The 23,957-nt window shown below is 44.5% G+C and overlaps 2 protein-coding genes across 2 annotated transcripts; both read left to right on the top strand.

Annotated features, from left to right (window-relative positions):
• The first annotated feature begins 7,815 nt into the window (after window positions 1–7,815).
• LOC127298806 (cyclin-T1-4) lies at window positions 7,816–15,389 on the top strand. Its single transcript, XM_051328662.2, has 6 exons — window positions 7,816–8,411; window positions 8,506–8,587; window positions 9,548–9,682; window positions 9,835–10,013; window positions 14,911–15,056; window positions 15,133–15,389. Exons 1-6 carry the CDS (start codon window positions 7,963–7,965, stop codon window positions 15,162–15,164), a joined length of 1,023 nt encoding a protein of 340 aa, XP_051184622.1. The 5' UTR covers window positions 7,816–7,962; the 3' UTR covers window positions 15,165–15,389.
• A 3,724-nt stretch (window positions 15,390–19,113) lies between these two features.
• LOC127298807 (1-aminocyclopropane-1-carboxylate oxidase homolog 1-like) lies at window positions 19,114–20,416 on the top strand. Its single transcript, XM_051328663.2, has one exon. It carries the CDS (start codon window positions 19,174–19,176, stop codon window positions 20,263–20,265), a length of 1,092 nt encoding a protein of 363 aa, XP_051184623.1. The 5' UTR covers window positions 19,114–19,173; the 3' UTR covers window positions 20,266–20,416.
• The last annotated feature ends 3,541 nt before the right edge of the window (window positions 20,417–23,957 follow it).

Raw genomic sequence — 23,957 nt, 5'->3', positions numbered from 1 at the left:
TTTTTATTTTAGTTTTATTATGATGACACTCCTCCACACCTTTGCTTTCTCAAGCCATGGCTAACCGAATCCTTCGGGTGCCGTCCAACAATCACATACCATGGAGGAGTGTCTATTTTTGTTAATTAATTTGGGACTGGGAATCCCATTGCCAGCTCTTTTTGCAAAATTATTGGATAAGCGGATGAAGCCACTAGTCCATTGGTGAAAGTTGCCCAACAAGATTGAAAGATAAACACCACATACTTCCTCATGAGCTATAAAACATTGACACAAATCAGAGGTGATAAATTTTGAATTGTTTAAAGGTAGCACTCAAGCAATTTACTTTGAAATGGCGGAGAAATACCATGTAGTAGGTAGGTATGGTGGACACAAATGGCATAGTGGTTGGCTCAAGGATTTGGATGCATGAGAAGTATTCCCTCTCGATACAAGGCTTAGGCTAGCAAGGCTATTTGAAACAAACACAAGGATGAACCGGTGCAGCAAAACTTACATAAAAGACATATTGTAAACATTATAAGACTCTACACCGTCTTCCCTGTTGTTCAAACTCTTTACTAGAAATTATCTAGACCTTAGAGAGACCAATTATGCAAACCAAATTTTAGCAAGCTCTATGCATTTCTTCATTAATAGGTGCAAAGTATATGATGCAAGAGCTTAAACATGAGCACAACAATTGCCAAGTATCAAATTATTCAAGACATCATACCAATTACTACATATAGCATTTTCCGTTTCCAACCATATAACAATTAACGAAGCAGTTTCAACCTTCGCCATGAAAATTAAAAGCTAAGAACACATGTGTTCATATGAACCAGCGGAGCGTGTCTCTCTCCCACACAAGCATTTATTCAGAGAAGGAAAATAACAAAACGAAAACAAAAGCACACAAACGCTCCAAGTAAAGTACATAAGATGTGACCGAATAAAAATATAGTTTCAAGAGAAGGAACCTGATAATTTGTCGATGAAGAAGGGGATGCCTTGGGCATCCCCAAGCTTAGATGCTTGAGTCTTCTTGAAATATGCAGGGATGAACCACCGGGGCATCCCCAAGCTTAGAGCTTTCACTCTCCTTGATCATATTGTATCATCCTCCTCTCTTGACCCTTGAAAACTTCCTCCACACCAAACTCGAAACAACTCATTAGAGGGTTAGTGCATAATCAAAATTCACATGTTCAGAGGTGACACAACCATTCTTAACACTTCTGGACATTGCCCAAAGCTTCTGAAAGTTAATGGAACAAAGAAATCCATCCAACATAGCAAAAGAGGCAATGCGAAATAAAAGGCAGAATCTGTCAAAACAGAACAGTCCGTAAAGACGAATTTCTAAGAGGCACCAGACTTGCTCAAATGAAAATGCTCAAATTGAATGAAAGTTGCGTACATATCTGAGGATCACTCATGTAAATTGGCATAATTTTCTGAGTTACCTACAGAGGATTAGGCCCAGATTCGTGACAGCAAGAAATTTGTTTCTGCGAAGTAATCCAAATCTAGTATGAACCTTACTATCAAAGACTTTACTTGGCACAACAATGCAAAAAAACTAAGATAAGGAGAGGTTGCTACAGTAGTAACAACTTCCAAGACACAAATACAAAATAAAAGTACTGTAGCAAAATAAACACATGGGTTATCTCCCAAGAAGTTCTTTCTTTATAGCCATTAAGATGGGCTCAGCAGTTTTAATGATGCACTCGCAAGAAATAGTATTTGAATCAAAAAGAGAGCATCAAGAGACAAATTAAAAACACATTTAAGTCTAACATGCTTCCTATGAAAAGGAATCTTGTAAATAAACAAGTTCATGAAGCATGATGCATCAAACATAGAAAGATAAAACAAGTGCAACTTCAAGATTTTCAGCAAAAAGAGAGGTGTTTTAGTAACATGAAAATTTCTACAACTATATTTTCCTCTCTCATAATAACTTTCAGTAGCAACATGAGCAAACTCAACAATATAACTATCACATAAAGCATTCTTATCATGAGTCTCATGCATAAAATTATTACTACTCTCCACACAAGCATAATCAATTTTATTAGTTGTAGTGGGAGCAAATTCAACAAAGTAGCTATCATTATTATTCTCATCATCAAATATAGGAGGCATATTGTATTCATAATCAAATTTATCCTCCATAACAGGTGGCACCAAAAGACTACTATCATTATAATCATCATAAATAGGAGGCAAAGTATCATCAAAGTAAATTTTCTCCTCAATGCTTGGGGAACTAAAAATATCACACTCATCAAAACCAGCTTCCCCAAGCTTAGAATTTTCCATATCATTAGCAACAATAGTGTTCAAAGTGTTCATACTAATATGTTCCATGGGTTTTTTAATTTTCGCATCAAACCATCCATGTCTTAAATCAGGAAATAGAATAAGAAGCTCATTGTTGTCCATTATGCCTAACTAGTGTAAACAAGAAACAAAAAGATGCAATTGCAGGATCTAAAGGAAATAGCTTCGAACACTCACAATGGCGCCAGAAAAGTACTGTTACCTGGAACCGGAGTATGAGTGCCTTTTACCTTTCCTCCCCGGCAACGGCGCCAGAAAAGTGCTGTTGACGTGGGAGTTGAAAATCTTTGTGGTGTAACTTTTCTTCGTTCCCCGGCAACGGCGCCAGAAAAGTGCTTGATGTCTACGGGTGCTTCTATTCTTGTAGACAGTGTTGGGCCTCCAAGAGCAGAGGTTTGTAGAACAGCAGCAAGTTTCCCTTAAGTGGATCACCCAAGGTTTATCGAACTCAGGGAGGAAGAGGTCAAAGATATCCCTCTCATGCAACCCTGCAACCACAAAGCAAGAAGTCTCTTGTGTCCCCAACACACCTAATAGGTGCACTAGTTTGGCGAAGAGATAGTGAAATACAGGTGGTATGAATAAGTATGAGCAGTAGTAACGGCACCAGAAAAGTGCTTGCTGGCGTGTAGTTGATGGTGGTAATATTGCAGGCAGTAGAAACGCAGTAAAACAGTAAACAAGCAGCGATAACAGTATTTAGGAACAAGGCCTAGGGATCATACTTTCACTAGTGGACACTCTCAACTTTGATCACATAACAGAATAAATAAATAGATGCTAGACTCTACACTCTCTTGTTGGATGATGAACACCACTAACTGTGTAGGATTACACGAACCCTCAATGCCGGAGTTAACAAGCTCCACAATATTCGATGTTCATGTTTAAGTAACCTTAGAGTGCATGACAGATCAACATAACCAAACCAAGTACTAACATAGCATGCACACTGTCACCTTCACGCTACGAAAGGAGGAATAAATCACATCAATACTATCATAGCAATAGTTAACTTCATAATCTACAAGAGATCACAATCATAGCCTACGCCAAGTACTAACACGATGCACACACTGTCACCATTACACCGTGCAGGAGGAATAAACTACTTTAATAACATCACTAGAGTAGCACACAGATAAATTGTGATACAAAACACATTGCAATCATAAAGAGATATAAATAAGCACTTCACTATGCCATTCATAACAGTGAATAAGTATTCTGTGAAATATAGCCTAAGAGACCCACACGGTGCACACACTGTCACCTTTACACACGTGGGACAAGGAGTCTCCGGAGATCACATAAGTAAAACCCACTTGACTAGCATAATGACATTTAGATTACAAGCATCATCATATGAATCTCAATCATGTAAGGCAGCTCATGAGATTATTGTATTGAAGTACATAGGAGAGAGATTAACCACATAGTTACCGGTACAGCCCTTAGCCTCGATGGAGAACTACTCCCTCCTCATGGGAGACAACAGCGGTGATGAAGATGGCGGTGGAGATGGCAGCGGTGTCGATGGAGAAGCCTTCCGAGGGCACTTCCCCGTCCCGGCGGCGTACCGGAACAGAGACTCCTGTCCCCCAGATCTTGGCTTCGCGATGACGGCGGCTCTGGAAGGTTTCTCGTACCGTGGCTTTTTCCGTCTCGAAGTTTTAGATCGAGGGGCTTCTTATAGGCGAAGAGGCGGCGTCAGAAGGTCAACGAGGCGACGACACGCTAGGGGGGCGCGGGCCACCCCCAGGCCGCGCCGGCCTACCATCTGGTGGGCCTGTGGCCCCTCTCTGGCGACTCTCGGGTGTTCTGGATGCTTCCGGAGATTCTAAGATGCTGGGCGTTGATTTCGTCCGATTCCGAGAATATTTCCTTACTAGGATTTCTGAAACCAAAAACAGCAGAAAACAGCAACTGGCCCTTCGGCATCTCGTCAATAGGTTAGTTCCGGAAAACGCATAAATATGACATAAAGTATGCATAAAACATGTAGATATCATCAATAATGTGGCATGGAACATAAGAAATTATCGATACGTCGGAGACATATCGGCCGCCTCCTCCTCCGCCGCCTGGACCGCCGCCGCGTCCTCGTTCGCCTGGGCCGCCGCCTGGATGGCCGCCACGTCGGCGATGAAGCGGGCACTGTCCCTAGCCGCCTCTGCCACCGCTTCATCCCTGGCGGCGATGGCGGCCTCCAGCTCCCGGTTCTCCTGCTCGACCCGCGCGGGAGAAGGCCCCTACGCTAGAGCGAGTCTAGGTCGGAGCACAATAATCCCCGAGCCATGGCCATCACATAGCTGTGGGCTTCCTCCTCCGCCACCCAAGCCTGACGGCGCTGGGCGTCCCCAGCCAGAGACTCGAAGGACGCGACCAGAACCCGCTGGTCGTCGGCGCACTCGAAGCAGCTGGGCACGGGGGGGGGGGGGTCGTCGTCCGCGATGTCGTGGATGACGGTGTCCGCCGGAGGGGCCGCGATGGCCGTCCGCTCCTCCGCGAGCTCGGCGATGGCGTTGGCGATCTCCGCCCTGGTCGCCACGAGACGCCCTTCTACGCGCTCTGCCGCTTCCGCCACCGCCTCCGCAACCTCCACCTCCGCCGCCGTCGCCTCCAGGTCCAGCTGCTGGGCCTCAACGCCGGCGGTGGCTACCTCCTCCTCCTCCTCCTCCGGGTGGAGGTGGCGGCACATCTGAACAACGTGCTCCCAACTAAGGTTCTGCCCGGCCATGTGTAAGAGTACATTGCCCCTATGTGTGGTTTTGGTAATTAATGACAACCCCTATGGACTAATGTTTTCATTGAGTTTATATGAAGAATATTCCATAGATACTACTTGTATTCCATGTGTTGGATTCAAGTATGGATGCCATGAAGATAAAGATACACATTGTGTATTGGCATCAAGATCATCGATTTGAAGATATATATGTGATATGATCAAGAAGAAGAAATGAAGATGGAGTTCTTATGTGGAACTCAATATTAGCCATGCTCTATCTTATGTGAGTATGAGAAGATACAAGGTTGAGTTGGGCAAGTTCAAGATGAGCATCTCAAGTGGATCACATGCTTGAAGCTTGCCGTCCATTTGGTGATAATGGACTTGTGAAGATGTGCATCAATGAAGCTTTCCCATCATAATCTATGGGGGAGCATTTGTGAGTCTTCACAAAGCAACAATGATCAAGTTGTGGCATTCCGGTTTGAGTAGAGCTTGAAGAGCTATCATCAAGATCAAGCGGGATGCGCAAGACAAAGGTATGGCCTTGCTAGGTTTTCCTTTTACCGGTCTCAAGGTGGTTGATGGGAGACCGGATTATAGGATAGATAGCCGCACTATTAAGAGGGGCTTTCGGTTGGGTAACTTGATCACATCGTCTTAGGGAGCTCAATCCTTTGCATACTTTGCATACCCTTATTGCTTCTTGGTGTTTCTCTGTGTGAGGTTCTTGAGCTTGTTGCTAGCTTTACAACAAGCCCAAGTTCATCGAAAACGGAATCCGCATGCATCTTCTATTGCATTTTCGACTTTGGACGTCTTCACCGTTTCTTGACGGTGGGAGACTCCCTCTCTAAAATCATCTTAAATGTTCTGTGAGGAGTCTCCATATTTCTAGTTTTTGTTGGGGTTCTATTCATCGTTATCTTTCCAACAAAATTGGTTTCATGTGAATCGGGGTCCGGACACAAAAGTTATCATAGTTTTTGTATAACATGTTTTCCTGCTGGCCCGGTCATGGACCCGGTCGGACCGGCCCCTGCGCCAGCCAGTTCCGGTCTGCCGCCCGGTCGACCGGGTGCACGGCCGAGCGCCCCGGCGCCAACCGAATCCTACACTGATGCATTCCGGGTGGACTACTGAGCGTCAATTCCTAGTTCCGGTCTCGGTCCGGTCCCTGCCCCGGTTTGGACCGGCTGGTCCGGTCCCTGGCCCGGTCGACCGGTCTGTGGACCGGATGGCCCGGTCGGTGGTCCGGTCTGACCGGGTCCTGAATCGGACGGCCCGGTCTCTGGCTCTGTTGACCGGCTTCCTCGACGGTTGACTCAGTCTAACTTTTCCTTAACGGTTATATTTGCTCTTGGGCTATAAATAGCCCTTCTTCCACCTTGGGCTGAGTTAGTTCTTCCCATTCTCTCTCCTCCATTGTTGCCTTTGAAGAACTTGCTCTCTCTTGATTCCCCCCATGATTCTTGCTCCTTCTTGAGGGATCTAAGAGAGGAGATCTAGATCTACAATCCCCACCAATCCATTTCTCCTCTAAGTGAGGGGAACCCTTTGGATCTAGATCTTGGAGTCTTTTTTTGACTTTCCCTATTGTTCTTTCTCTCCAATCTCATCCTAGCATTCATTGCTTTGGTGGGATTTGAGTGTGAAGGACTTGAACACCTCTATTGATCTTCCTTTGCATCATTGCATAGTGTTGAGCTCTCCACCACGATTAGTTCGAGTGAGAGACCGTGAGCTTGTTACTCTTGTAGGGAGACCTCCTAGTTGGCTTGGTTGGTGCCCCGGTGATCTCTTCGTGGAAGATTGTGAAGGGGCCCGGGCTTCTCCTTCGTGGAGCTTGTGAAGTGGTTGTGGAGCTTGCCATCTCCGGAGCGGAGGAAAAACTAACCATAAGGAAAGGGCCATTATCCTTCATGGGTGTGGTTCGGAGAATAGGGTGAGCCTTCGTGGCGCGTGGAATCCTTCGTGGGACCTACACTCCTCCAAACGTGACATACCTTCTTGCAAAGGAAGGGAACACGGGAATACATCCTCGTCTCCGCGTGCCTCGGTTATTTCTATACCCGAGCTCTCTTTCCTTGTGATAGCCATCGTGCTTGAAGTACATATATCTTGCTATCACTTGTGCTACATATATCTTGTGCCTATCTTGCTTAGCTCTAGTTGCTATTGTTACACTTAGTTGAGCTTTGCATATTTAGGGTTTGTGCTTGTAAACTAAACGTTAGTTTAATTCCGCATTCTTACAGGACAAATCCATAAGAGTTTTTAATTTCCTATTCACCCCCCTCTAGGCGACATCTCGATCTTTCACCATGGATGGATTAGCTTGAGGTGTGACCGTCGTCCCCACCGGTGTCCACCATATATAGCCACGGCGGCGCGGGAAACAGCGTTCACGCGCAGGTCGTTTCCCGCGCGCGCGAAACGCCGACAAAACTTGCCAATGTATTGGGCACGCGCGGGAACGAACGTCGTCGCGCGGGAACAGTTAATCGCCGGCGGCAGTCCCCGACGGGACGTAAAATGCCATTAGCGAGCTTGATGCTGTCCCCGATTAAAAAATGCGTCCGCACTGGTGGAGGTAGCCCAAACGCAAACAGTCGCCCTGAACCACACGGCGTCCGCGGTCCGACGCAAACGGACATTTCGGACGTCCGAAATGCGTCGACCCTGGAGATGCCCTAACGTGCAGAGTCTGGGACCACGGATAACTGTCATGGGTGGCAAAGTTTGTAATTCTGTCAAACTTTCCATCGTCGCCGAGCTTCAAAATTCCCCTTCCTTTCACCTTCCTCGGATCCCCTCACCTGACCTGATCCAAATTCCCACCTGCACCGCCGCCGAACACCATCTTCTCCTCCGCCGCCGCCGCCGCCGCCGCTACCATGTCCTTCTCCCAGTCCTTCGCCCCCGGCCCTGCCAGGCACCAACCTCAGCCCTATCACCTCGATCCTCCCCCCCACCACCCCCGCCGTCGCCGCCGGGAGGACGACGAGCCGTACCACCCCTACCCCCAGCCACGCCCCTACACCAACGCCGCCGCCATCCCCTACCCCCACCCCCGCGACCCGCTCGCGCCCTCCCGCCACCTGCAGGACCTGGCCTCGGCCCCGCCGCCGCCAAAGCGGTCTCGCCGCGCGCCGGAGCCGCCCCGGCACGATCCACCTCCCGCGGCGCCGACGAGGCAGCCCGAGGACGGCGACGCGCTGCTGTCGCGGGACGAGCTCGAGCGGCGCTCGCCCTCGCGCAGGGACGGGATCGACCCGGCCTCCGAGGCCAGGCTGCGCGCCTCCTACTGCGCCTACCTGCGCTGCCTCGGCTTCCGCCTCGGCCTGTGCGTACTCAACCGGTTTCCTTTGCTGATCTCTTCTGGTGATCTCCGGGGTTGCTGATGGTAGAGTGCTTGTTGTTGCTCGATGATGATGCAGGCCGCAGATGACGGTCGCCACGGCCACGGTGTATTGCCACCGCTTCTTCTTCCGCAGATCGCACGCCTGCCATGACAGATTTGTTAGTAGCGTTTGGCCTTCTTCTTCTTCTTTTGCAACTGTTGTCTTGTGCCAGTAGTAATGCTAGTGCGACTTACGAATCGAAGAATTAGCTCTGTAAGTTTGTCAGTGAGATTAATTTGGATGTGCTCCCTCTGCCCTTGTTTACATGGCTCACATATATTCCCAGGCTCAGTAGGTTTTGACCGACAAAGTGTGGGCTATTGTGCTACAAAAGTTTGTATTAGAAATAAAGGTTTCTAACTATACAATTTTAGTGTCACACATGTATTGTTCGTCAAACTGATGGTAGTTAAATCATGTGAAACTAAATCATGACCGAGGGATCATTGGGAAGGACCTTGTAAAATAGTAGTAAGATTTTTCCAGTCCCTATTCCAACCAACACTGCTCCGCTACTATGCAGATTGACATAGCAGTTAACTACTTACAAGAAAGAAAAACATCTTGATTTTTTTTTTTTGAGAATAACATCTTGGATCTATTCACTACTGATCATAGATGTTCTATTGCATGCTCCACCAAAGTGTCTTTTCTGAATAATTCTTAGTGCAACTCAATATGATGTGACTCTACCTAAAAAAGAATACATAGACACCCCTTGTTTTGTTGCCATGTAAAAGGTATAGCTATTTAGTGGATTTAAACGTAGATTGTTTTGTTATTTATGTTTGCTATTTTCCGAAATGGCTAATCTGTGCAGTCACTGGCTCACCTATTGCAACTGTACTAGTCCACAATGTTATTATCATTTTATGTGTCACTTGGCCTGTGAATAGTTTTTACTGCCTCTGCATTGCTTAGTTCGTTAACTGGTCCATGTCATATCTATTGTCTAGAATCTAAGATATCTCTTGAATGACACATTCACCTACGAAGGGATATCTATTGATATTTTCTACTTGTCATGATTGGATATGAGAAATCCATTATAACTGTTATCTTCTTCGAATTTGCACAGTTGGTTGCGACTGCAGCATTGTTTCTGGCGTCAAAGACAGAGGAATCAACATGCCTTTTGAATACTGTTCTTAGGGCTTCATGTGAAGTTTCTCAAAACCAAGAATTCAATCTCCTTCCTTACATGCTGCGCGGTGTAAGTAGACACAGCGGATACTTTCTCACTATACCGTGTTTAGTTTATTTAAGGCTACGTTTACTTCAGTGTTCTTATTTTTTTGAACTATATTGTTCAGAACTGCGGTGCTATGTGCTAATGAACCACCCGTTGGTATTTTTTGTATGCAGCAAAACTGGTTTCAACTTTACCGAGAAAGTGTAATACAGGCGGAGCAAATGATACTTACAACACTTGATTTTGAACTTGAAGTGGCCCATCCATATGCTTCACTTTCATCCGCTTTAAGCAAACTAGGACTTTCACATTCCGCTCTATATGATGTGGCTTGGAGTCTCATTAATGAAGGGTAAGTATTTTCTATTGCTGAACACATTAATTGATCATTATTTACTGACATGATTAATTTCTTCAATTCTTATAATTAACAAAGTTCTAGGTATATTGTACTCCATTCATGTTCTTGTGGGCACAAGCAATGTCAAATTACCATGTGTACTTTTTGGATTTTGGCTTTTATTAATGTTGGACGAGACTGGGCGCTTTAGATGTTGTTCTTTCAAACTTGTAGATTGTTCTGTGTAAGGATGGCAATGGGCAGGGTATGGACAGGGTAGAGCAATACCATACCCATACCCGTATAGTCAATGGGTAGAAACTTCTACCCATACCCGTACCCATGGGTATGAAACTTTACCCATACCCATACCCGACGGGTACCCATACCTGTTGGGTACCCGGTGGGTAGGCTAAATTGTACACAAGTCAATCACAATTTTACATTTATCGATAGCAAATTCGATTAAAAAATTTAATTATCTCAACTCAATAACAGGTCGTTGAGTACATAACAATTAACACAATATAAAAATGACATTCTCATATTCTAACTCATAAGTCAACAAAAATAGACGTGTCACGTATGAATTTGATAATAAATGGGCAGGGTATGGGTATACCCACGGGTATGAGGCTATACCCGTGCCCTGCCCATGACTTAACGGGCAGGGTATGGGTACTACCCATGGGCATAAAAGTGTACCCATACGGCCATACCCTACCCATGCGGGTACGGTACCCGCGGGTACCCGTACCCATGGGTAAAATTGCCATCCTTAGTTCTGTGTGTTATCATATGTGGATTATAGTGGTACAGTTCATCAATACTTCTTACAATCTGGCAAATGGACAAAAAACAAAACAAAACAAAAACAGCTGCACAAATGAGAGTTTAAAGGGAGGTTGCAAGCTAACAATGCGGGTTCGATTCCCGCTACCAGTTAGGTTTACAGGCCTGTATTCAACCTTTTTTGTCCACTAGTTTTTATCAAGGTAAATGCTTGTCAGCCAATGCTTTATGGGCATATAGTTACCAAGACTGGAATGAAGATACCATGTACATTTCACTATGAAATAACCTCATTTGGAAGCATTGTGTATTGGTCAACTGATCTTCTGCCAAGGCACACTAACTGGATCTGAATGGCGCAAGGGCAACACTTGTTGAATTTGTTTGACCGAAATAATTAGGGATTAGGATTAGTTGTAGTGTAGTTTCTTGTACTCTCCCCATCTGCCACACAATTAGTGCCCATGGATGTCATCCACGGCTTAACTCAAAGTACTGTAAGGACTATCACTCGTAGTTTGCTATGTTGTTGTCAATGTCAACTTGATGTAATTGTTGTTGACTGAAGTTCCCAAAACTATATAAAGATTCGTCCTGCAACTTGTGCATGTTTATTTTTACTTTCTCTTTCGCTATGCTTCAAAGACAAATATGAGCTCAACTTTGTATGTGGATTGTTGGTTCTCTCTTTATGTATATGCAACTTTTCTAAAACTAACAAAAGGCGATTCTCCATTTTGTGTATGGAGGTATATTCTTATACAGTGACAAACTGACAATATGAATTGCCTGCAGTTTCTTACATACCACTTACAATATTGTTTGCATAACTAATACACTTAAAGTAAGGTCTTCCATATTAAAAAAAAAAAGTGTAGAGGAAGCATTTTTGTGGATGAACATTCACATATTTCAGAAAAGAAGGCAACCTACTTGGCTACTTGGATGTGGATAATGTAGTTATGAGGAATTTGCAAAAGCATCAGTTTAGAATTCGACAAACATGAGTAAATATTAGCAAACAACCTTGCTGCTCTGTGGATATGAAAGACATCTATGCACATGACTTTGTTAGTTTGCTGTTTGTAAATTTGGATGGAGACTGGAGTGCATTAAGCCTAGATCTTTAGTAATTCTGAAGAGGAAATTGTTAATAGTACCTTCATATGGCTGGATTGACGCGATGCTATTGGTAGAAGGTCCAAGTCTTTACTTTATAAGTAAGTGAATGGCATATATGCCATTCCAAAAGTGTGGAAAGTGTGAGAGCACCATCGCAAGACTTGGAATTCCAACTCCACTATACAGTTGTCAACACAGTGCTGAAGAAGCATGTCAGGTGTTGTGAACATGCAAAAATAAAAATTCACAAGAATACTATGCTACTGGGATCATATGATGCAAACTTTAAGTTTGATAAACAATCTGTAGAAATGACTATTTCTGTTCTGGAGTCCTGAATACATATTTTTCTGTCTAGTAGCCTATTTGGACAGAGGGATTCTGATCAGTTGTTAGGATTTACCAACTTCGTTCAGCTGTGAACAAATTCTGAAACTGCCACTCCCATCCCCATTATGGTCGTGAAGATGTTGGTCTTTCATTTGCTTGCTCTCCTATTACGTTATGGATAAGATTAATATCTTGTAACACATAATTTGGGATGGTAATCACAACCTCGGATGTTTGTTGTTCTACATATATTGCAACGATCTTGCGGTGATACAATACTACCATATGTACTCTGCGTTGCTGTTGATTTCTGAATGCCGTTTTTTGCTGGCACAAATGCCAATGTTTGTTTTGAGAATCATATCTTTTTTGTTTAGGGACCTACTATATACCACATAATAATTTTATATGAAATGTCTCTATCATTATCCAGTCTTCCATCTACAATCTCTTCTAATAATAGGTGTGAGTGCTCTTCTGACCATTTGGCGGTTGAAAAATATTGTTTATTCGATGATCTTTGTAAATTGTAATACTTCCTGAAGTAGCTCTTTTTTACCTCTCGATATTTCATTCGCTCTGGGATGTAACTTCTGTATGGAGCATATATTATCTGTCTGACATATATCTTTACAAGTTCAGAAGGTACATCATTCTGAAAGAATTGTTGGGGCAAATATACTTAGACTTCGTCTCCATTCTAAAAGTTTAACATGGTCAAACATACAAACTGTTCAGCTGGACTTCCAATACTGATAAAAAATTGTAATGAGCGGGTGTACCTGGTAATATTACTATGGGCTTTCTGTGCCACGTGGGAATGAAAATTCTATATGCTAATAACATTGAGAGATTGTTAATATGGTCGTGCTAGGACCCTTTCCATTTGTAGGCGAATCTTCAATTGTGCATTGTTGGATATATATACCTGTGACCTAGGGTTTGAGATGTTGAACAAGATTAAACATCACCGAGAATTTATGATTTATTTGGTTTCTATTCAAGTATGCATGCACATGTATGGCCAGGATGACTTGTCAGATTCAGTAAGGTTTCTGTTGGATTATGTTGCGGTACAATGTTAGAATTTTTGTGCGGATTGGCCGTTTTCATAAAGTATATTTAACCTCATCATGTAGTGAAGTTATTAATTGATTTATAGTTGGCAAAAAAGAAAATGGTGAGTTGAGGAAAGACTATGCAACCTACCAAATGTATTCTAGTTGTCCACAACCCAAGCTACAGATTCACAGCACTGAATACAGGCTCAATCTTTGTCGTAAATCACATCCTTCTAATTTGAACTGAAGTCGCACTTTAAGCTCAATACAGATTCACGTCACTGAATACAGGCTCAATGCTTCAGTGTAACTGTTGAACCCTGAATGATGCACAATGCTTTAAGCTTGTAATGTTCTTCTAACTCGTAGCACTTCTTTTTCTGATGGCCATACTGTGACAACACAATCCAATTTAACAAAATGAAGTATTGGTCCTCATGGCTTGTCCATTTTTTTTATCACTGTCAAGTTGTGTAGTATTGTATATTCCCTTCCGTTTACTATTATTTTAGGTTTTTTCGAAATTACATGTATCAAGATGTGTTTAAGTGTGGGCTCACTCATTTTGGTCCATATCTAGTCCACATTGAAATATCTAAAACATCTTATAATAGTGAACGGAGGGAGTATTTTGCAAATCTGACCTTACATTCAAGTTTTGTAATTATAAAAGACATAATTGTTACATTGGTGATCAAGCAGCTGTTCTTCTTTGTTGTTCAATACGTTTTTGGTTCATACAAATTTCCTTATGCTTGTACATTTCTCTTTAGGCTTCAAAGTGTTCATGCTATGCTAGTTCATCATAGTTAAAAACCCTCAGAGTTTTTGTGTAGAGAAGTACTCCCTCTGTTCTAAAATAAATGTCGCAGCTTTGCCTAGATAAGGATGTATCTACACACTGAAATACGTGTAGATACGTATGTATCTAGGCAAAGTTGCGACACTTTTTTTTGGAACGGAGGTAGTATCAGACTAAGTTCCTTTCCAGGCATCCTTTTGTTTTACAAAAGGCAGTACCTCGCTAACAATCACAATGGTATATTCATGTAATATGGTCCTTGACAAGTTTAGCTCCATCTTTAGCAAAGACAGTCATATATGCAAGCACTGACTGCATGTTAATTTAAAATCTTGCTCATGATATTAGAGTCGGTAAAACAACAAATTTGAGATTTGGTTAGTAAACAATAACAAGTACCGTATATTGCTGGGGCATACTATCTTCTTCGTTCTGTGCATTGCAAACCTTGGCATATGCCGCTGGAGCATTATTTGGTCAAAGAATTGTTGTATGCATCACAAGAGGCATGTCTAATTGCTAGAGTTTAGCAATAAGGAAATTCCGCAGATGGTTCTTCGATAATATTATCACCTGAAGCATCTATTAGTGGTAAGGACAATGGCATATGGCTTATTTGTTTTTGTTTAATCTGTTGCTATAGTGTTGGACCTTGACATCTCTTGTTGATATGACTTGTGTCTAAAAGAAATGTCTATTTTTCATGGACACAGTTCCACTAATTGATGGTTTGTCCAACTCTTCAGTGTTCATTTATGTTAGTGTTATCCAACTATTATTCTTAATTATTTTAATAATGCAGGCTTCGGAGTTCTCTCTGGCTTCAGTTCAAACCCCATCATATTGCTGCTGGAGCTGCATTCCTTGCTGGAAAATTCCTCCGCTATGACATTACCTTTCACCAAAATTTCTGGCATGAGTTCAAAACGGCACCACCCATTGTTCAAGGTAATTTGGTGCTCTTTACCTGCATTGTGAGCATATTTTATCTTAGGGTTGACAACACTATCTGTTGCAATTGCAGATGTTGTCCAGCAGTTGAAGGAGCTACTTTAGGAGATTCCGTATGTTTGTTTCTGTATACAAACACATGGTTTTGTGACCATTGTTACAAATATGTATACCTTGACATGTGGGCAATACGTCTCGAACTTCTGGATATCATTAGTAGTTTGAGAATATACTCGTTCTTTTTCATTTATATTCTACAATCAAAGAGTGTTGCCATGTACCAAAAGGATAAAAGTTCTATCCAAAGTTTTTATCACTTATTCTTTTTTTTGGGAAAGTGTGCTACATGTTTTGGAGGCATGTAAGTTTTTTTTGTTCCTTTAGGACCCGGACTCTTAGTTAAGTTCGTATGGTTGGGTATGGCCACCTTCCACGAGCGTGCGCATGTCCTCAGTTGCTTGCTTCCTGCCTCCCTGATTCATTTACCACGCTCGCCAGAGAAGGACGGATGACGGCAGACGCACCTCTTCGGCTGAACTGCTTGAGGAGGTCAGCCGGTTGGTTTGTTTGCTTTTTTTCATGTAGTTTTTGCTGTTCCTCATCTTGTCTTGCAGATATGCACCTGTGTGATGATTAGGACAGTGGCAGCTCAAGAGGAGGCCAGGGCAACCATATTGACAACGCAGACTCAGCTTACCCTGGAGGGCAGTCCCAAGGCCTTGGTGATCCTCTCCTTTTTGTGATGCCACGTCTCCAGTTTCATTCCCCCAAGCAGATTACTATGAAGTGCCTCCACTTCATCATATCAGCATTGGCTCCATCCGCGTGCTGTTGGAAGCATGCCAAGGTGAAGTTAACGATCTGTTTAACCTTTCTCTTCACCTTTCCCTATGAGCTCATGTAGTGAGTGCTGCAGGATGATTTAGTTGTGAGCGAGGGACCTCGCAGCCCACAGTCGGCTTGCAGGTAACTGCCTTACCTCAGCCATTCATTGAAACAAAGCCAAACCACATTGTCTTACAGTTTCCAGCTCAAACAACCTCATGGCGCCAATGGTCCTAGTTTAGGAGGTGAAAGCAAAACATAAGAAGATACATCCTGATTATCGACACAAGCCTGAATGTTACTACCTTGAATCGGTGCCAAGCCCATCATGTACATGCATAGTTTACTTTTGCGAAGGGAAAATGCTACTGTTCATCTGTTCGAGCTTTATACATGCATAACATAGTTTCATAATCTTCGATTCCGCATGTGGTTATTCCGTGACTTGGTTTTAGCTTTTCCTATTTATCCACTATCAGTAGCTATATCCTTTTCTGACGGCACTCTGTTTGCCAAGTCCGAACCCCAGTGCCAATGGTAGTGTTGCTTGTAGGAGCAGCATCATTAAGACTTGCAGCTGGAACTCATTGTCATATTTCATTCTGACTACCTCCATTACGTACGCTCCTCCACAAATGCACAATTCACTAATTCAGGTCAAGCTCACCCAACAGATAGTTCAGATCCATTCCTGTGCATACAATTGAAAACACATCAAATTACACCCACATTACTTTCCTGTTCTGGTCACAAAGGAGTCATCACAAAGTAATGTTATCAAGAACTACTAAAAACTAAGATTATCTACATGCATACAACCAGCTGAGGACCTTTTTACTCCTGATATTGCTTTCTATTCATAGAACGAAGAACATGCAATTATGTATTGTTGTACAATAAATACCTTTTCCCATCATTTTCTGACTGCACTCTTCTTTTGGTAAAAAACAGGGCACCCACATAAGGAAGCGCAGAGGAATGATGATTTATCGAGCTGCATCATTTTGAGACAACCGAAAAGATCGGAACTGTCACACCAATTTTATTCTTTTAACAAGGAGGCCTGGAGGGGGGCTTGCTTTCTCTGCTGCAGTTCCAGAGTGAACATACGGAAGCTCACTCTTTCTTAGGACCAGTGATACGGTGCTAACAATCTGTGTGTGATGGCGAAAAACTGCTACGAAAACCATCTTCGAACGGTACTAAAGTCACTGAATGTGTTGCCAAGATAAATTTCCCAACATATGTTGTTACTTTTCCTTCTGAGGATGTTCGCACCTTTTTGTCAGGAAATCCAGTTATGGTGTGATCTGTATAGCTGTTAAGTTTTCTTATTACCTGCAAGTTGTGATTTGTGGCCTGTGGAGTTACAGGCAGTTCCAAAGGAGTTTTCGACTAATGTACCTGTTGATGTGTTGGAACAGTACGGATGAATTTGGTTCTTCATTCCTGCTGGAAAAGTCAGGTGTTGTCAGAAAAGTATGGTAAACTTCGACAAATGTACACTCTTCTTGGTTCTCTGTTTTACTGGACTGATTCTCCGTCTTGCAGTCTTGGTTCCCTTGTTCCATGAATCCTAAGAGAATAAGAAAAGACAAATGAAATAATTTCAAAAAATAGAGTAAAACAGCTGACGCTGAAGCACTACTAATTGACATGCAAAAGGAGTAGCAATACCTATATGTGTATTCAGTTTAACTAGAATACATTTTAAGTTCCAAACTGTCACATGTAATAAACATGAGAGGGTGTACTAAAATCCGGGAATCGGATTATAGTTCAGTTTCGGTTGCCCAAAGTGGGTTACTTAGTTGTGTTGGATATAACAAAACATGCAGACATATCAAAAGAAGCCTCGCTCCATGGTTGATTCGAATTTGTTGTGCTAGATTTGGTTCGAATTCGTCAGCGACTAAACATGCAGACATATCAAAAGAAGCCTTGCTCCATGTTTGATTCAAATTCGTTGCGCTAGATCTGGTTCAAATTCATCAGCGACTAAACATGCATACATATTAAAAGAAGCCATAGTTCTCCAAGCCTCAAAGGTTAACATGCTGTAATGTCCATGTCTAAATTGGTCTTCTACTCTTAGGATTCATGGAACAAGGGATTCTATAGAAATTCATAAATACCACTTCAACTAAGGAGTTCTTTCTATAAAAATTCATAAGATCAAGTCCTTAGGTTTTTGAGACAGTGTAATGGAAAAGGAAGCTATTCGAATCATTACTATTTGATTCTGACACGTTCTGAAAAAGTCGAGGTATTTCAAATTATTTATTGGCACGGACAAAGTAAGATAAAACTCTAAATGTGAGAGAAATCGACCTTCTGCACTCACTGAATAAGTGCACATTTTTTGGAAGTATTTTTTAAAACTTCGACTAAATTTTCGCACAAAATAACAACATATGTGACATCAAATTACTAGATTATTAAAACTACAAGATGAATCTAGCAATATTAATGTAATACTCCCTCCGTTCCTAAATATAAGCCATATAGTTTTTTGAGAAAAATTTCAAAATATAAGGTTTACTGCGTTTTCCCACTTGTTTGGACAATATTTTTAGGGATTTGACTAGGTTTCCTTATCTTATGCAATGCCATCAATTGCCTAGGGTTAGTCCTATTTTTTTTTTTAAAATATGTGTTTCTTAATTTCCATGCCAGAAATTATACGGCTTATATTTATGAATGAATGGAGTATCATAAATGCTGCAATTTTTATATAGGAAGTTAGTCAAAGTTAATAAAGTTTACTTAAGACATATCGAAATGTGCAATTATTTGTGGACAGATGGAGTAGTTGAGTGTGTTTATCATTTTTTTTCGATAATCAAATTATGTGGCTACGGAGCTTCGAGTATTTGCATTATGAATCCAATTGATTTCACAGTCCACATTAGATGTGGCTGTGGATGGTGACATGTAGTAGCTCGCGGTTATGGCGGTAATTAAAAAAAATAAAACCGTGTCCAAAAGGAACTATACACTTTTGATATAGTAGAAGTGGAACTTGGGGTGATAATTCCAAAATTCGTCTCTGATAGGGATCGAACTCCGGTCGTTAGGGTGCGCCACTGCGACCCCAACCACACCAACCACTGGGCGATAATCGTTGGGACTAGACCCACGACGTGAAGCCGGCTGATCCACAAAATTTCCATCGCACGCAAGGTTTTGCAAAATAAAAAAGACAAAGGACGGAGTGTTGGAGTACATACAAAAGAGATACAAGTAGCTTGGTACAGACAGCTAGCTAGCGTCAATTCTAGTTCCAATAATGGCTTCTGCGTTGGATCGTTTCCAAGAGCTCAAGGCCTTCGACGACACCAAGTCCGGCGTCAAGGGCCTCGTCGACGCAGGCATCAGTACCGTACCGGCCATCTTCCACCACCCACCGGGATCCCTCGCACTCAACGATACTCATGACCACCACTTCGGCATCCCGGTAATCGACCTTGCTGGCGCGTGGACACCGTCCCGACGAGCCGAGCTGGTCGGCGAGGTGAAGTCGGCTGCGGAGACGGTGGGCTTCTTCCAGGCTGTGAACCACGGCGTGCCGGAGGCGGCCATGTCGCAGATGCTGGCGGCTGTGCGGAGCTTCAACGAGGAGCCAGCGGAGGCGAAGCGTGTGTACTACACGAGGGACGAGGGCAGGCGTGTGAGGTACCAGACTAACTTCGATCTGTTTCAGTCGCCGGCGGCTAACTGGCGCGACACCCTCTACTTTGAGATGGAGCCGAATGGGCCGACGTCAGAGGAGATCCCGCCGGCGTGCAGAGGTGTGGTGACGGATTACACGAGATCGGTGCGCATGCTGGGCGGCACGGTGCTGGAGCTTCTGTCCGAGGCTCTGGGCCTCCACCGTGGGTATCTTGAGCATGACGCCGGTTGCCTGGAGGGGATGAACATCGCGACCCACTACTACCCGGCGTGCCCCGAGCCGTGCGTCACGATGGGAACCACCAGGCACTCTGACCCGAGCTTTTTCACGGTGCTACTTCAGGACAGCGTCGGCGGCCTCCAGGTAATCGTCGAGGACGAAAAGCTGCAGCCAGTATGGGTGGACGTGCCAGCCGTGGCCGGCGCGCTCATCGTCAACATCGGCGATTTCCTGCAGCTCATGTCCAACGACAAGTTCAAGAGCGTGGAGCACCGTGTGGTGTCCAAGAGCGTTGGACCTCGGATCTCGGTGGCCTGTTTCTTCCAGTCGCATGGCGCCGCCGCGTCCACGAGGGTGTACGGCCCGATCATACCGGAGGGTGACCTGAGCCCTGAGCTGTACAGAAGCACCACGGTGGAGGAGATCCTCCAACACTTCAGGGAGAAGGGCCTCGATGGCAGCTCCGCGCTCCAGCATTTTAGGGTTTAATCAGCCCTTTCTCCAGCCGTCTAGTACTTGTGATCCGAATTGGTGTTTGGATCTGTACGTATGCTTATCAGCTTATGTGCATCTTTATCGTTTCTTGAACACATGAAATGGAAGTAGCAGACACTCCTTAATGTAAACTTGGATTCTCAAATTTGGTGTGCATAAATTGCACGTGTGATCACACATGTTAGATGATGCCCCGCGCTGCTACGAAAAAATTATTGAAAAATAACCATTAAAAATAGTATATATAAAGCAAAAGGTTCGGTTGAACCCTTCAATATATTTGCTATGACTATATCTCAGTAGGTGAAAAATAGCCACTGAAGTTAGTATAAGAAAAAAGTTTGGTCAAACCCTTCAATCTATAAATGCTCCGGTATTGGAGTACCTTCAGAGAGGAGCATCACTCATATCTGCATTGCCATTTCATAAAAGGAACTGGATTTCCAAATAAATTAAGGCCATACCACCGGCAATCACGTTCTTATACTTTCATCAGAGGAGACAATCATGTTGATACTCTTCATCTTCTGTGATAAAGAACAGATCCTCTGTTCTAAAAGAAATATATTGCCCTGCAAAGGTATTTAAAAGTGAAGACTGTTGAGCAATGGCCAACTTCGGTTTCTTCTGCAGTTTTATGGCCATGAAAGCGGATGACCATTGTGATGCCCACATCTATCTCACATACATTTATGGTGGGGCGATCAAGGGTCGCGGTCTCATAGATGAAGAGATGGACGGGGGTGGAACTTGGAGCATGGACGGACCTAGCCATCCCTAAGCCAGGGCCGCCTACCAAGCTTGCTAAACGACACAGAGCTTACGATTTAGGATTTTCTATAGCATTTATCTAAAATTTGGTAGCTTATCCTCGTTTTCTTAGGCTTTTGAAAGTTTTTTGGTCCGCCGCTGACTTGGAGCGTGTTGGTCCGTAGTAGACTGGTTCCGTCGTTCGATTATATGAATAGGCTATACAAATTAACAATAGGAAAATAAGGTAGTGGAGGTTTCTATTTAGATATAGAAGATATAAGAGCAATTTAGTCCGATTCTTCTACTTTCACGTGGTAAAAAGCAAATTTGGACATGTGATCCTATTTGAGGACCCTCATTTTAGAAATACACACGAAAAGTTCAGAGTAATGTTGCCATCCGTGCAGCCAATGTTTTCATAGTATAAGTTTCTAGGTAATAAGCAAGCCAAATACAATAAGCCGAACCTTAGTACTTTCTTTCGTCCCATGTAAAGTTGTCTGAAATTTATCCAAATCTAGATGTATCGAGACACCAAATAGGCAAAGCATCTAAAGGCATCTCCAGCGGGCCGACCCATTCGGTCATGGATTGTCCGTTTCGGTTCGCCTAGACAGACGTACAGCCTGCACACTCTTCAGCGGGACGACGCAAACGGAACGAACCGTCTGCCAGATGCATCCGTTCACCAAAATTGGGGAAACGATGCGTCGGCGTGGACAACGAGCGTGTGCTCCCGTGTCCGCCCGCGTGCATTTTGGGCCCGCATGGAAACGACTCAACGGTCTTCTACCTTTGGCCATCAATGGAAGTACTCTGACCACGTCGCCCGACGTCTGCGCTCCTACTTTGGTCGCGTCGCCCGACGCATGCGCTCCTACTCTGGTCGCGCCGCCTTCCTTCCATCAGTGTCGTTGTTTCGTTCTACGCGCCGGCATCCAATGCTCCGGCCCTTTATAATTAGGCAAGGGCCAGCCATATTCTTCCACAAACTCTCATCTTTCATTCTCCACCACCACCAGCACAACATCACCGCAGAAATGGCCGGCGGCATAGGTTCGAGGGGAGGGCGCCTAGGATGGCCTCAGGGCCGTGGGCATGCGAGAGGCCGACGAGGGAGGAGTAGCGGGAGAGGCCAGAGTCAGCCACCAGCGTCGCCATCACCACCATCGTCGCCTTCGCCATCGATCTCTCCGGCTTCGAGTTTGGCGTGACCATCGACTAGTGCATGAGCTGGGACAGGCTGCGCCTGCCTCAGAGGTTCGCCTCAATCGTCGATGGGCAATAGTCCCACCATGTCCTCCTGCGCGTGTCCGGCGGTGCAAACAAACTGTGGCCTGCAGATGTGATGTTCGACGGCGAGGGGCAGATGTTCCTCCATAACGGCTGGAGACGCTTTGCCCGCTCGCACGCCATTGATGTCGGGCATTTCGATGTCTTCAAGTATGATGGCCACCGCGACTTCAGCGTCAAGGTCTTCGACGAGATCATGTGCTGCCGCCACTACCACTCAGACGAGGACACAACTGGACAACGCCAAGACAAAGACGATGTAGTTTCTACTATGTTTTTATTATGTTTTAAGTTCTATTTGCTTAAATCTGCCAATCTGTATGCAACATTTGAGAAATGCTAGATGATTTGGCTAGCACCAGACCAAATGAATCGTGCCTCTGCGCGTTATCCGGGCCGGCCGGACCACACGACGCATCTAATCCGACCCAAACGGACAGAAACGAACCGTTTGAGTCGCCGATTTGGGTTGGCTTCACTGGAGATGCCTAATTTTTGGCAAATCTCAGAAAATTAGAGGGAGTAGGCATTATAGAGCAGTCAAGTGTGAAAATAAAAAAGAAGTGATATATTCACACAAGAAAAAGGTGACACATCAAAGATAAAAGTAGTAGGCAAGTAGTAAAAATACATCCAAACAGAACTGAACACTTCGCTGTTAATGGCACTGAACTACGGGGCTACGGCATAAGAATAGAAATCTGAACTGCTTTGATCCAGCACATCAGAAATTTTTCATGGCTCCCAGGCAAGACCTGAAATCCGGCATGTATGGGCACTCGTACTTGTCACAACGGGCATTGCATACTTTGGACGTCATCCCTGTCTCGAGGTTCACCATGAAAAGGCCCTGATCTGTAGTCAAGAACAAGGAGCCTCCCCCCCCCCCCCCCCGCGTCCCTCTCTCTCTCTCGTCTACAGTACCTGCAGTACTCCTCGTCGAAGCCGGGCCGATCCGAAGCCCATCTCGCCGGCACTACCGGTGGAGATGGGTGGAGGAGAGGTGCCGGAGTAGTTAGCTTAGTTAGGATCTACGGCAGCTTGCCGATAGGGGGCGTTTTGCCCAGTAGTGGAGGCGGAGATCAAGATCTGGCCGCCTGGATCTTGATTGTTCTAGGGCCCTACCTCCTTCTTCTACTCCGGCGGTCGGAGGGGAGGGGGAAGGAAGGGGCTACTGCTTCCTCCAATAATGAAGTGGCGGAGTACCTCTTGAAGAGGTGCGGAAGTGGCGGGCGACGTCCTTTCCTGGCCGACCTCGGCGGCGAGGGGGAAAGGGTGTGCCTGTTGGTGAGAAGCGTCGTCAAGCTCCTGGCCGGCCGTGGAGGCGAGGAGGAGCTCGCACAAGCCGGCGCCGATTCATCTGCATCTTCCATCAGGTCTTACCTGTTCTGGTTTCGACTGGTGGTCACCGGCCATCGGATTGGTTTCCCCTGGCCTGCCGTGGTGGCGAGGAAGGAGAAGCCACTGATCCGCCGTTGAGCGCCTATCGGAGCCAGGCGCTGCCCAAGTGGTGCTATCGTCTGGCTGCTGCAACTATGCTTCACAAGCGTCGGCGTCGACCGCTGCCGCTATTCGTGGCTGCTTTTGCCACTTACAAATCTTGTGCTGGGCTCGCTACGAGCTATTCTTCTTCCGCTTCG

Source organism: Lolium perenne, chromosome 5 (assembly GCF_019359855.2).
Source record: "Lolium perenne isolate Kyuss_39 chromosome 5, Kyuss_2.0, whole genome shotgun sequence".
NCBI classification, from domain to species: Eukaryota; Viridiplantae; Streptophyta; class Magnoliopsida; order Poales; family Poaceae; genus Lolium; species Lolium perenne.
Note: the sequence above shows the minus strand (reverse complement) of the source record. Positions and strands in the feature narration are given on the sequence as shown.